We start from the raw sequence: 14,301 nt of genomic DNA on the forward strand, positions 1-14,301 counted from the left end.
TTTTTCTTCTAGAGTATTCAACGTGGGGTTTTTATTGTGAAATTAATGTACTTAAACCCTATTTTATTAGAGCTAATTTAAAAGCATTCCTGAACCTTAGGGCATCTTCAATTAGAGTTAATTGATCACCCTATGTTTATACAACGTTACTGGTCAGTATAGCTATGTTGTCATGAGACCTTTTTTAAATTTATTTTTATTTGCATTATTTTTCAATAAAAACTAAAAGCAATTAAAATAAATATTTTAAAAAGCTTTAAATTATTTTAATTAAGGAGAAAAAAGTATATATCTTAATCAAAACTCCCCTTTTCTTGTTCATGTATTTCTATTTCTTTTTAACAAAAATAATTTTTGTATGAAAAGCATCGTTTCTAAGGAAAATTATGATATGAAGCCCTAGATATAATATGTGATATATTTTCATCGTTAGCCCAAACCTTAAAGCCCAAGAAATAAATTACTAATCCTATCGTTACAGCATCAACAAAATTCTCTCACCCAGCTCTTTCGCCACACGAAACTACTTCGCTTCAATTTTCGAAGACACAAAACCGAGAAAGAAAAATGAAGCCTCATCAAGAACAAGAAGAAGACGAAGAACGACTTCGTCAAAGAAAACTTGAAGAATCCCTTGAAATAAAATCTCTCCGGCGCATAATCAGTGCCTACCTTAAGTAATTTTATTGCCTCTCTCTCTCTCAGTTTCCTTTCTTTCTTTCTTTTTTGTTTTGATTGGATCTTTTGTGCGCAGTTATCCAGAGGCAGCAGAAGAGGACGTGAAAAGATACGAAAGATCGTTTAGGAAGCTCCCTCCTTCTCACAAAGTGGGTTCTTGGGGTTTTTTTTCTTTAACTGTTTTCTTGAAATCCTGAAAGATCGAGTAACGTTATGGGAAATGAAATAGGAAGCTACGGAATTAGGAATTAAAGGGAAATGGGATTTAGAAAAAAATGAATTTGCTGTACTGCTTACTTAATTTTGTGTCACTGATTATTCATTTTAATGGAATTAAAGTCAAGTCACTAACTACCCCACCAGGTGCATTGACTTGAAGTCACTGAAACCAGCAGCATTGTGACTGCAATATTCTTAAAGTAATTTCTAAATTGTGAATATTGATATTAAATTGTATGTTAAATTTTTGTTTTACTGTGACTAAACTGGAATTTAGGAATTTGAATTTTATTTGCAATATCTAATATTTACGGCTTGAATATACGCCAGAAAGTTTTGATTTTTGGCTCTGTTACAAGGAAAAATTTATGAATTATATACGTTCTTTTGATGATAATGGATTCTGGATAACATGGGATATATCTGTTTTTCTTAAATATATTTTACAGGCTTTGTTATCACACTACCCTTTGAAGTTTCAAAGTCTAAGAAGGTAATTCCCCGAGAGTGCTATTGCTTGGTTTAGGTTTCACAAGTTCACACAGACACATGAGCAGACTCTTAGAAAGCAATTGCCTTGAGTATGGAAAAGAAATATTAAGTTAGTGCAATGTTGGAGTTTGTGAACAATTTGCTTTTTATTCTGCAGGTGTATTTCTATAAATTCGTATTTCATATTTAATATGCTTCAGGTCAGATGAGCTCCATGTTCTCCTTATTGATTTTCTCTTTTGATGCTCTACTATACATCTTTATTTTCACATCTCCTTTTGTTTGATGTTTTAATTCTGTAATATTATGTGATTTCTATGGGGAAAAAATAAGGTATATTATTTTTATTATGATTAGCAATCACTTTTCAGGCATTTGAGCCACCCCTGGATATGAGCCAGGACATTGATGACTGTGGGGAATTGCACTTTGAACGGCCGCCAGATGATGGGAATGTTTGCTCTCATGAGTCTACCACAGCTAGGGGAAGTTGTTCCAAACTTGATGAAGCTTGCTGTGGAGAACCAAGCAATGTGATGAGCAAACTAGAAGAGGGTTTGACTGCCAATGAGGTCTCTGCAAAATGGCCATGTGATGTTTTGTATTGTGACTGTCTAAACTGCAAATTTTTTTTCTTCCACTTCTATGTCTTTTCATTTAGAAGTTTGACTTCTGTAGATAACAACAGGAAGTGCAAGTTGAAGGTTGTCATGGGTCTGATCCTGGGAGCTGTCTGGCAGGCGAGGAAAATAACAAAAGGGCAGCTGAATGTTGTGGGAATCATGTTTCTGATTCCAATGGAAATGTAATGCTATTTAGTTTGCCTAATTTTTTCTCAAGGTTCCTTGTTTGTTTATAATTAGTTTTTGTTTTTTGCTAGATTTGCAATGAATTTCTCTTCAAGCCATCATTTTCTTCTTATTCTATGTATAGCGAAACTTAATTTCTTGCATATAACAATGTACATTCAGGTCCTGTCATCACCTCGTGATTGGTTGGATCCATCATTTCAGTTGCATGTTCCCCTGGTTGATGTTGATAAGGTATATTGGTTATCTTGGCACATAAGCAAACTTTGCAAGCTTTGCTACCTTATTTATATGGTAAAATATGTGAATAAACAATGATTTTTTTTGTATCTTAATTCTAAGTTATTTTAATGAGGTCATGTGTAATTGACATGGCTGATGAAAGTCATTCTTTTTTGCCTTATATTGGTTTGATGAATCTTCAAATTTAGGTCAGAATAATTCAACTTTGAAATTATTGTTTTGGATAATTAAGATGGACCTGTCATTAATGATGATGAGCAAAATCACTGATGAATTGGTCATGAATTAGCATATGATGTATGGGAAAAATGAAGAAAAAAAAAAGGATCTCACACACAAGATACAATCAGTGTTGTCAAGAGGTGCCGAGGTGCTCAACTAGGCACTCCAAACAAGGAGAGGCGAGGCCCCAGCACCTTTATTAGCCCCGGGCGTTGGATTTCAATGAAGTACCACCTAGGCGAGCACCTTGTGAGTGGGTGCAAGGCGTTAAGGCTAGTGCCTGCTTGAATTTCTTCTTTTTTTATTGGATTTTTTTTAATTGATTTCTGTTTTGTCCTATTTGTCCTTTTTTTTTAACTGATATTTAATTTTTCTTTTTAATCTGTTCGCCTACTTATTATAAATTATCTTTTTTTTAAGGGTGAAAAATATAACTTTATATGACTATGTTATGGTATTTTATATTTTCTTTTGATTTTCTAATTATCTAATCTTAATTGAGAAGATGTGTGTGTGCATATATATATATATATATATATATTAATTAGATTTAAAAATAAATTTATAGTAGCCTTTGTTCATTTAGGAGTGCCTAGCGCTTCGGGCATTTTACAGGCTTGGTGTCTTTTAACACTTTTCGCCTTTGACAACACTGGTAATTGGTGTTCTTTGTGGAATGTGTGATTACTAATGCTGCCATTGTTTTTCCATTTTCATAGGTCCGTTGTATAATAAGAAACATAGTAAGAGACTGGGCACTAGAGGTAATGATGCGTCATTGCTTTCCTGTTTCTAACTCATCATCTGTGATTTCTGAGGCCAGGGTTTATGTGTTCCCACTGTTCCTACACTGATGCAGGGACAGAAAGAACGTGATCAGTGCTACAAGCCTATTCTTGAAGAGCTCAATTCTTTATTCCCTAGTCGTTGCAACAAAAGGTACATATTTCCTTATGTGTTTACCATTTTAGGAATGCAATTTTGTGCTTAGTGATTGTGATATGCAGAATGATAATCTGTCATGGAATAATGTTTTATTTACTATATAACCATAAATTCATTGCACAGTCCCCCTACATGTTTAGTTCCTGGTGCTGGTCTTGGGCGTCTGGCCTTGGAGATTTCATGTTTGGGTATGTATTAAAGATGTGAAGTTATTACAAATTCTATTTTGGCAACTTTATATGGAGCCCAACACTTATCATATGATAATGCAGGTTTCGTGAGCCAGGGAAATGAATTTTCATACTACATGATGATATCCTCAAGTTTTATTCTTAATCAGTAAGGACTTCTAATAATTTCTTGCTAATCTTACTGTATGTATGCTCTTGGCAGTAATTAATCTTTGAATGAATGAATATCACTCTCTCCCTTTCTTTAGTAATGGGTAGTTTGATTGTATTAGGACCCAGAATGCAGGGGAATGGATTGTATATCCTTGGATCCATAGCAATTGCAATTCACTTTCAGACAGCGACCAACTCCGTCCTGTTTCATTTCCAGATATTCATCCAGCAAGGTATTCATGCTGCACCTAGTATTTTTTTCACCTTCAAAAACTTTGCATAAAATTTTTAACAATAACTATCTGCTTGTCATTTTAAATCCATATTGACTTTTATAACAAGCAGTGCAGGGATTGCTGAAGGATTCTCCATGTGTGGTGGTGACTTTGTTGAAGTCTATAGTGATCCAAGTCAAGTAGGTAGGAGAATTTAATTCTTTTTAATTGTTCATGGTACAAATAATTGCTGGAACTTTGGCCACTGAAATGGGCAGATATTTTGATTAAGTTTATTCCTTGCTAATAAACTTTTATTGATGTAATACTACTTTAATTTGCAGAAAACTAGACATGGTATCATAGGCACAAATTATTCTAGCAATGTACTTGCTTTGAAGGTAATTCTTATGGAGAGTATTTGTATGATATGCAGGAGTTTGGGATGCAGTTGTAACTTGTTTTTTTATTGACACGGCACACAATATTGTTGAATACATTGAAATCATATCAAGGATTTTGAAAGATGGGGGGGTGAGTTCCTTGAAGCTGTTTGAAACACTGTACATTTTCTGTTATTTTTCAGCATGGAATTAGCTCACTTAGGTGATGACAGGTTTGGATAAATCTGGGACCACTCCTGTATCATTTTGCAGACATGCATGGACAAGAAGATGTAAGCTTCATTTTTCCACAATGTTCATATATATACATATATATGGTGCTGTTTTGATGCTGGTTTCTTTCTAATGCATTAACCCCTTTTCCTTTAGGAGATGTCCATTGAACTGAGCTTGGAAGACGTAAAGTGTGTAGCGTTTGATTATGGGTTTGAAGTTGAGGTAATAATCTCAACTCCGTATATATTTGGTTATCTTGCATGACCGAATGCTTTTCTTTGCTGACTGCATCTCCCAGTAATTTAAAAATGTACTGTTCTATTTATGGGCTGCAGAAGGAAAAGACAATTGAGACAACCTACGCTACAAATCCTCGATCAATGATGCAAGTAGGATTCGCAGACCCATGTTGGAAATTCTCTGTTAAATGTTTTCTCTGCCTGCTTTATAAATTTAAAAAGTGGGGATGGTCCTCAAAAAATCATCTGTGCAGTATTTATAGAAGTGATCCAAGGACTAAGAAGCTTCTGTTGTGGCTTAACAAACTCGCTCACCAAATGTGCTTACCTAGCTATGTCATGAGTCCCCAACATGCTAGATCCCTTCTCTTTCTTTTAGGCCAATGAAGGCCACCAAATTCCCTTTTGCTAATCAGATCTGACTTTTGTAGTTACAGAGTTTACCTTCAGCTCATGCTGGCATATTTGACTTTGATATTTTGCAGAACCGATACTTTGCTGCATTCTGGACAATGAGAAAGAAATCAGCTGCGGCGGAAAAGGTTTCAACATGATAAGCAGCGGTGGAGAAGCATTTTGCATGATGATTACCCGCCTTCGTATTATGTGGTTTGCTATATTGTTTTTTTTTTTTAATATATATATATATATATATATATATATATATATTATTAACGTGGATGTCTAGATCAGCTTGCACGTGCCTCAACTAATCCCACAGGTCCTAATATTAACAACCATGTAAATTTTCAGTGGTCCTGAGAAGACTTGAACTCGTAATCATTAAGGAGAAAATCCAAGACCTAACCAGTTGAGCTAACCCTCAGGATTAGTCTGCTACATTGTTCCTTCATGTAAAAGCTGCATATAAAATCCAGTAAATTGAAATCTATTTCTTGAAAATAATATACAAGGTTGAAGATATACGAGGGATGTGTCAAATTATGACAAATAGAAACACTTTCCTTTTTCTCTTTGGTGCCAAGTTTTTCCTAGTTCGTAATCTCAAATTCTGGAACGGTGTTTAAGAGATTAATTATCATTTTCCTACTTGATCACAGAATTATAGATTTACAAGTTTACAACTATAAAAACTAGTGTACTGTTGGGAACTTGGACTAGTCAAGCATCTGGAAAAGACCAAAAGCAGTTCCTTTAAAACATTGAAACACTTTCTTATTTTTTAGTCCAATGACCCGCTCAAGTTTGGTCCAGTGACCAGTACACATTTCTTTCTCTTTTTATATTTTCTTTCTTTCTTTTTTCTCATATTTATTTATACTTGAATTGACAATTTTAATGCGCAACATTCTCTCTCACACAACTTTTTACAGGACAAACACCAATTTCTATCATCAATAGTTATATTTCTATTACACCTACCAAGCCACGTGAACACTAATGAAGATAAATATACGTCATCACACAAACATGACATATCATCTCCTTTAATCCTGTAAGAAACACAGAACTCATGACACATCATCACACCACTTAATGAGCCACATTAGCTGGCTAATAACAAGATTCCCTCTTTTTTAAAACAAAAATTATAAGTTCTTTTGCACCTTCCAAGACCAAGAGGGAGATAATTTTTTCTAGCATACCAAGTCTACGATCCTACAACGCCTATATACGCTTTCTTGCACTTTCCATATATTTTCACCTTGCCTGTCATTTTCTCTACATATATAAATACTAACTTAAGTATTAGAGTGTACTATATCCCAACAAAGAATAAGTTTTACAGGAACCACTTATTTTTTTTGTTCGCTAGTTGAGGAAATTGATTTCTCTATGCATTAGTGGCGTCATTTGGGAGAAACAAAAGAAAAAAGCTTCTTCCTTTTCTTTCACTTTTTATCAAAAATATTGTTCATGACTGACAAAAATCTAGAACAAAAAAAAGTAACTATGTCCATACCACATGATTCTAGCTCACTTAGATCTCTAATAACTCTTTGATTAGGTGCAAGTGTTTAATGATGTTGTTGTGGGGATGCAACTATATCTTTACACTTTTATCATGCACAACAACAAACACCACTAAGTGTGCAATGACACTTTCAGTTCCCTAAAGAGACAGAGTAGTGACATTGGCTCCATACATTAAATGTGACAACTGGGGATGGCTCCACTCTTCCACATAACAGGTTGTCAGTTTAAGCAGTTTTTTAACTCACGGCACTAGCCATGTGTCTATCATGACAGTAAGGGCCGGTGGATTTAATGTCGTTATTCCAAAACAATTTATCCAACTGTTAGAAAGAAGAAAAGGATGAATGATACTGTATATAATTGAACATTTTTTAGATTAAATTAATTCAATTCATTATGTTCATTGCTATAAATAAAGTTTTCTAGTTGCAATATATATTTTAATAATAATTTTCAATGAAAAAATAACTGGCCATTCATTCATACCACTAGAAAAAGGGCCAATGATAGATGCTGGAGATAGCGCAATGTTACGTTACAGGCTGCCAGACAATTTTGCTGATAAGATTTTATATATTATAGTGATTATTAATTTGTAAAATCCTTGTATTTTGGAGGTTTGTGAGCTAGAAATCAATTAGTTGCTTTCTATTGATTACGTGGTGGGTCTGTCTTAGGGAAAAAAACAGGTATAAAAAAAAAATGACCTATTAAAAATAATAAAAATATCTACATTTAAAATTTTATAGCCGTTTATTCCCTCGTGTCTGTAAAATTTCTCGTTGTTATCTCTTGAGCACACCAACATTGACCTGGCGGAACATGACATTAATAAAATAAAAATTGAAAGTTCAAGGAAGATACAATTGGAAATAGAAAAACAAGCATTTGTGGCTATAAATCACAGGAAAAGACTCATTGAGACTGAACATAGTGAAGCAAGCTAGCCAGTAAGGGGGAAGGAGAGAGATATGGGATCCATTTCGAAGCCTCATGTTGTTGTGATCCCATGTCCACTCCAAGGTCATATAAAGACGATGCTTAAACTTGCAAAGCTTCTTCACTACAAAGGTCTTCACATCACGTTTGTCAACACAGAATTCAATCACAAACGTTTCCTTAGGTCAAGAGGACCTCATGCCCTTGATGACTTGCCTGGCTTCCATTTTAGAACCATTCCGGATGGTCTCCCTCCTTCAGATATTGATGCCACCCAAGACTTGCCTTCTCTTGGTGATGCCATGAACAAGAATTTCTTAGCACCCTTTAAAGATCTTCTCTTACAACTCAAAAATACCGTATCGGAGAGCAACCCTCCGGTTACCTGCATTGTTTCTGATCCCTTCTTTCCAATCTCCATCAAAGCTGGGGAAGAAGTTGGTCTTCCAGTTGTGATGTATGCCACTATGAGTGCATGTGGCTATATGGGATTTAAACAGCTCCATGCTCTCAGAGAGAGAGGCTTCACCCCTATCAAAGGTAACTCACATGCTTGTTTCTTATTTAAGCTATCATCAATTACAAGTGAACTTCCAAGCAAAGTGGCTTTATTACACCATTTTACAACTTATTTAGTATTTTGCAGCTTTATTCTTTTCTAAATTTTCAAACATCCAGATTCTCCCTTGCAACTTGATGGAGAAAACAATTTCTTGTATTTATAATTTAATATATTATATTATGTTATATATATATACTGTACGTTCGACGGCATAATTCAAATAACATGCCATAGAACCATGTAAATTTTATATAATATCCTTTTCCAAATCACGTCTCTAAAAATCTGACAATTATTAAATCAGATAATCCTAGAAATCATAAAAATTTTAAGATGGTGGGAGTATGCTGTGCATTATTCTAGATTTATTTATTTATTTATTTATTAGTAGTCTTTTTTAGCGGAAGATTTATTTCGGATGCAGGCTTCTCATTTTTCCCCGCATAACATGGAGTATTTGGCTCAAAAATTACCAAGCTTAAATCATACAGGCAAGATCAATGATTGTGTGCAATAAATTTTCATTTTGAGCTTGGTCTAATAAGATTGTGTTTTGCAGATTTGAGCAATCTAAGCAACGGCTATCTTGAGACAAAAGTAGACTGGGCTCCTGGTATGAAAGACGTTCGTCTTAAAGATTTTCCATGTATTCAAACAACGGATCCAGATGAGGTTGTCTTTAACTTTGTCATTGGAGCTGCTGAGACTTCTGTTAAAGCTCGTGTAATTGTTTTTCATACTTTTGACGCCTTGGAACCAGAAGTTTTAGATGGCCTTTCCACTATTTTCCCTCGAGTTTATTCCATTGGACCACTCCAGTTACTCCTAAATCAATTCGAAGAAAATGGCTTGAAGTCTATTGGTTACAGTCTATGGAAAGAAGACCACGAGTGTCTCCAATGGCTGGAAACAAAGGAACCCAAATCAGTGGTGTACGTGAATTTTGGAAGCATAACAGTGATGACAGCTGATCAACTGGTGGAGTTTGCAATGGGATTGGTTAATAGTAATATCCCATTCTTGTGGATTATAAGGCCAGATTTGGTCATCGGTGAATCGGCTGTTTTACCAGCTGAATTTGCAGAGGAAACTGAAAAGCGTGGCTTTATTACAAGTTGGTGTCCACAAGAGGAAGTGCTTAACCATCCAGCAGTTGGAGGGTTTCTAACTCATAGTGGCTGGGGTTCAACCATTGAGAGCTTGTGTGCTGGTGTTCCAATGGCGTGTTGGCCCTTCTTCGCTGATCAAGCAATGAACTGTAGATATAGCTGCAATGAATGGGGAGTTGGAATGCAGATTGATAATAACGTCAAGAGGGAAGAAGTGGAGATGCTGGTGAAGGAGCTGATGGAAGGGGAAAAGGGTCAGAAAATGAGGGGAAAGGCTATGGAGTGGAAAAGGTTGGCTGAAGAAGCTGCTGGGCCAGAGGGTACATCATCCATTAATTTGGACAAGTTCATCCATGAAATTATCTCTTCAAACAATTAGATCGTCGTCACACTAGAATTAAAAAAAATTCATGATAAGATCAAATTTCGTGGCCCTTCCCTATCAGTTGCCTTTTATTGGAATTCAAATATCATAATAAATAAATGCTCCATTTTCGAACATGGTGTAGGCCCACTTTTGGCATTCTATATTTCAAAACCACCATGGATTGTTGATGTGATAAGATCAATGATCATGTAGTTTCTCCAACCAAGGCAGCGATTCGCATCTATTAATCATGTGGGAGACTCTGAAATGCATGAAAAACTTATGTCTATGGATTGTTGACTGCCATCTTAAAAACTTATATCTTAAATAATGATTTGCATACCATTGAATTTATTTATTTTTCTTTGTTAGGTTTAGTAGTTAGAAATATTTTAGGATTAATTAATCCATACATTAATTGAAATTAATTTTTTTTAATATATTTTAGAAGAATAGATCAGATTATCAAAATCAAGAAATTAATAAATTACTTGGATTTTTAGAACCTCATTAATATTTAATTAAAAAAAATCAACATATAAAAATAAAATATGCAAAGGATTTAATTAACATCCACCCCCCTACAATATACTGTATTGATATATTTTGAGGTTAGATGGCAATTTAATTTGATGAAGGACGTCCATATTCCCTCTAGAATTGAGATTCCTTGATGTTTCTAGCTATCCATCTCTCCCTTTCCCAATCACTAGTAAGGAGAACAAGTTGTCGATCAAATCTTTCAGCTATAAATTCACATCCTTTCTTGTAATTTGTTTTTAGTTATCTTTTAGTTAACTTTTTTAATATATCGACTTCTTTAAAAAAAAAAACAAATTCACACACTTTTGTCCATTGCTGGGCCATAGCATTAACTTGCTAGTTTGTTTTTTTCTCCCGATTTAATTTTTTTTTTAAAATAGAATATTACTTTGTATCTATATATTCTCTAAACTCTTTACACTAAAAAAAAAAAAAAAAATAGAGGCTGGAGAGACTATAACGACAACCCACATGTCATCAGGTAATTTTGCTAGGAAGATTTAATATAATATAGTAATAATTAATTAATAAAATCCCTGCATCTTGGAGGTACTTGAAATTAGTGAGTGATCTCTGAAGTAATAACACAACGACCTAGCGGAACACGACGTTAATTAAAAATAAACAAAGTCAAGGAAGATCCAAGATTTGGAAATAGAAAAACAAGCATTGCTGGCTATAAATGACAGGAAAAGTCTCATTGAGATTGAACATAGTGAAGGTAGCTAGCTAGTCAGAGAGAAGGGATTGTTGATGGTTAGATCATTAATCATTTACTTTATTATTCCAGGTCAACAAAACCAATATTTCATTCAAGAGGGAGACTCCAAAAAAGCATGAAAAGTAACCTTCTTCCTTCATCTTTCTTTCACATATTGTGAGCAACTAGATTGGTGTCTCGCACTAGGTCACGAAAGTCATTTTTTTTTTTAATATATATATATATATAAAGACAATTAGAAGATAGTTGTGCTTTTAAAAAAGAAAAAAAATCAAAGAATTGGATTATTAACTTTACTAGATTTAATAAACTTAGTTAATTTAGTAACATGATTAAAAAAAAAAGCAACACTAATAGATAAATTAAAAAACAAATTACTCGAGTTAATTTGGGCTAACACGTCAAACCTGTGATAGGAAAAAAACTGGAGAATGAAATTGTAAAAAAATCAATTTTAAAAACTATTTCAAATAAAATAAATAACAAACAAAAAAATATGGATCAAATATGACAGATAAAAAATTGAAAGAGAATAAAATTAAAAAAAAATTAATTAATTTTATAAATTATTTCATATAAAATAAATAATAGTAAAAAGAACAATGGTCAAATATAAAGAAAGAATAAATCAAAGGGTTATTTTTAAAATTCAAAGAGTTAGGTATGGAAATTGAGGAAGAAAAAATAAAGTTTGTTGGTGCAAGTTGATCATCTGATTCGTAAAAGTTCTTACAAGATTCTTAAACTGTCACAAAACATTTTAAATAGGTAAAGGTTAAAGTCTAAAGGAGCAAGAGTCTTACCACCCGTTGCAAGTTCATCACTATAGGCTTTTCCTTGTTTTAAGGAGGTTGTGACACTTTCATAGCATTTCTAACAAAATTCAACCAAGGCAAAGTGAATAGACATTATGCGAGTTATATCGATGCTAGAGTGGTTGAAACATGGTACAACAAAATCATTAAAGACAATACCTTAGGGAGACAATTAGTGTGCTCTTAAGTAGTTGATATTATTTTACCCACATGGTGTAAGATACAGTAATTTCAATGGTATTATCAATGATGATAGTTTCTGCAAGGCATAGAGATAATATCAATGCCATTAGAATTGACAAAAGGTGGCGATTTTTAAAAAGGAGTTTGCCATGGATTTTGACATGGAGGACATGTTTTTTAAAGTATATGTGTGCAATTTAGCAATAGGCTAAAAATAAAGGGTTTGCATTATAGACATAGTGTGTACATTATAGACATAAAGTATTTGCATTGTAAACCACATTGTAAATGTTCAAAGGATCATGAGGGGCGTTGTTTTTTCTATTTTTTTATTTAAAAAGTTGCTGGTGCGTGTTGGGTCAAGGCATGACCACTCAAAATAGAGTGTTTGCACTATAGATATAGAGTATTTGCATTGTGAACCACACTGTAGATGTTCAAAGGATTATGAAGGGCGCTGTCTTTTCTATTTTCTATTAACAAAGTTGTTGGTGCATGTTGGGTCATGGCATGGTCGCCAGACTTAAAGCTATTGGGTGTGGTGCGCCACACTCCAAGCTATTAAGTCTCACTCAGCCGCCAAACTTAAGTATGCAATTAGGTCTAGCATGGCCACCTGATCTAAAGTGATTACCAGATCAATTACCTTGGGCCTGGCATCCATGCCATTACAATTATCAGGCCCAACCCGGCAGGTTAACCCGGGGAATTAGTCAAGTTTGTTTCATTCAAAATTCAGGCCTGCAATTAGCCTAAGAGAAGACCAGTTGACCCGTCAGGTCAACTCAGAACTCAGATGATAGGGCAAAACTTAGTAGAGATCCAATTTTTTTCAAATGTATTTTTTCTCCTAGCTAAAGACCTTTTTTTTCTTATTTTTTAGTTGGTTACTAACTCATTTAAAAGTTCACTATATAAATACTAGATGGATGTTTTATTTTTTCAATGCGGGATTTGAAACCCTTTAGTATATATACTTTATGTTCACAAGAAAAAAATTATATTTTTTTTACTATGGGATAAAAAAAAATTTGGTTTAAATACTTCAACATAAAAGAATAAGATAATATCTTTCTAGTGTGGGATAAAAAATATTTTTCAAATAATCTTTTAAACTTAATTATTTACAACATGTATAGCCTATATCCAAATGGATTGTATCTTAATTTTTTCATATGAAATATTAAAATCTCAAGCTTTTTTTTTTTTTAATTTTTCCGGGTTGACCTGAGTCAACCTATGCAACCCGAGACCCGGCCCCTTGGCCGAGTTTGATGACTATAGTTGTCATGAAAATATAACTTTAAAGAATGAAATTGAAAAGAAATAAAGTGATGTGACCAGTTAAAAAATTTAAAATAAAAAAAATAGAAAAAACTTCCTCTCTTTTATTTTGCTTAGAGGGTCTTTTTTAAATAATATTGATTTTTTTATTATGTGTTTAATTTCCAGAGGGATTTTTCTGATTCATTTATAATTTTGTTTTTATTGGAAATAAAATTACAACAGTGCTTATCTATCAAACCTAATAAAAAAAATGAATGAAAATACAAAAATGCCTCTTAACATAAATTAAAAGAAAATTTCTTCTTTAAGGGTATTTACATCATTTCATGGAGCTGGAAAAAAATGAAAATACAAAAATGTCACTAGATATTAACTTTTAAAAAATTGATTTTAAAGACAATATAATTATTTTATACAGTAATGACTAATAAATACCTATAGAAAAACAATATTACCACGGGTAACTAGTTATTTGGTTTGTTTTCAAAATGAAAAAATCATCTTTTTTATTATGAATTGCTACAATAGTTTCCTCCCTCCTTTTAGAATTTTTTTTTCTAATAATTATAATTATAACAAGACTAGTAGTTTTATTCTCATGTTTGTTTTAATTTAAAATTAAAATATGGAGTATATCTAACATGTTAAATCATGCTTGTTCTCTATGTAATAGTCATTGATCATTTGAATAAAATTTAATTTTTTTTTTAAATTTCATTTCATTTTGGCCAAGAATTTCTCAGTCAATACAATTTGAGATCAGATAGAGCATTTTTTTTTAAAATCACCTAGGGTGATAAATCCTTTATTG

General features: G+C 33.3%; 2 protein-coding genes across 12 annotated transcripts; both read left to right on the forward strand.

The window, feature by feature from the left end:
- The first annotated feature begins 359 nt into the window (after positions 1 to 359).
- LOC118033114 (uncharacterized) lies at positions 360 to 5,950 on the forward strand. 11 transcript variants are annotated; one of them, XM_035037968.2, is made up of 18 exons: positions 373 to 677; positions 755 to 827; positions 1,347 to 1,390; positions 1,547 to 1,589; positions 1,761 to 1,961; positions 2,078 to 2,194; positions 2,361 to 2,432; positions 3,383 to 3,462; positions 3,525 to 3,602; positions 3,732 to 3,796; positions 3,881 to 3,947; positions 4,072 to 4,185; positions 4,298 to 4,371; positions 4,604 to 4,701; positions 4,784 to 4,843; positions 4,941 to 5,009; positions 5,123 to 5,176; positions 5,512 to 5,950. In XM_035037968.2, the coding sequence occupies exons 1-18, from the start codon at positions 568 to 570 to the stop codon at positions 5,578 to 5,580; spliced, it is 1,488 nt and encodes a 495-aa protein (XP_034893859.1). In that variant the 5' UTR covers positions 373 to 567; the 3' UTR covers positions 5,581 to 5,950. The 11 variants fall into 11 exon arrangements, with proteins under 11 accessions (XP_073261363.1, XP_034893858.1, XP_034893855.1 ...); XM_035037969.2 differs by having other exon boundaries at positions 379 to 677; positions 3,383 to 3,427; positions 3,523 to 3,602; XM_035037964.2 differs by having other exon boundaries at positions 364 to 677; positions 5,123 to 5,950.
- A 1,915-nt stretch (positions 5,951 to 7,865) lies between these two features.
- Positions 7,866 to 10,075, forward strand: LOC118033128 (7-deoxyloganetin glucosyltransferase-like). Its single transcript, XM_035037987.2, has 2 exons — positions 7,866 to 8,443; positions 9,025 to 10,075. Exons 1-2 carry the CDS (start codon positions 7,936 to 7,938, stop codon positions 9,951 to 9,953), a joined length of 1,437 nt encoding a protein of 478 aa, XP_034893878.1. The 5' UTR covers positions 7,866 to 7,935; the 3' UTR covers positions 9,954 to 10,075.
- Positions 10,076 to 14,301: the final 4,226 nt, after the last annotated feature.

The sequence above is a fragment of the Populus alba genome, chromosome 16, assembly GCF_005239225.2.
Source record: "Populus alba chromosome 16, ASM523922v2, whole genome shotgun sequence".
NCBI classification, from domain to species: domain Eukaryota; kingdom Viridiplantae; phylum Streptophyta; class Magnoliopsida; order Malpighiales; family Salicaceae; genus Populus; species Populus alba.

Coding starts and splice junctions, on each gene's coding strand:
- LOC118033114 (XM_035037964.2), top strand. CDS start 568: ATGAAGCCTCATCAAGAACAAGAAGAAGACGAAGAACGACTTCGTCAA. Junction 4,186..4,297: donor CCAGATATTCATCCAGCAAG/GTATTCATGCTG, acceptor TATAACAAGCAG/TGCAGGGATTGCTGAAGGAT. Junction 4,372..4,603: donor TAGTGATCCAAGTCAAGTAG/GTAGGAGAATTT, acceptor TATGATATGCAG/GAGTTTGGGATGCAGTTGTA.
- LOC118033128 (XM_035037987.2), top strand. CDS start 7,936: ATGGGATCCATTTCGAAGCCTCATGTTGTTGTGATCCCATGTCCACTC. Junction 8,444..9,024: donor AGGCTTCACCCCTATCAAAG/GTAACTCACATG, acceptor TGTGTTTTGCAG/ATTTGAGCAATCTAAGCAAC.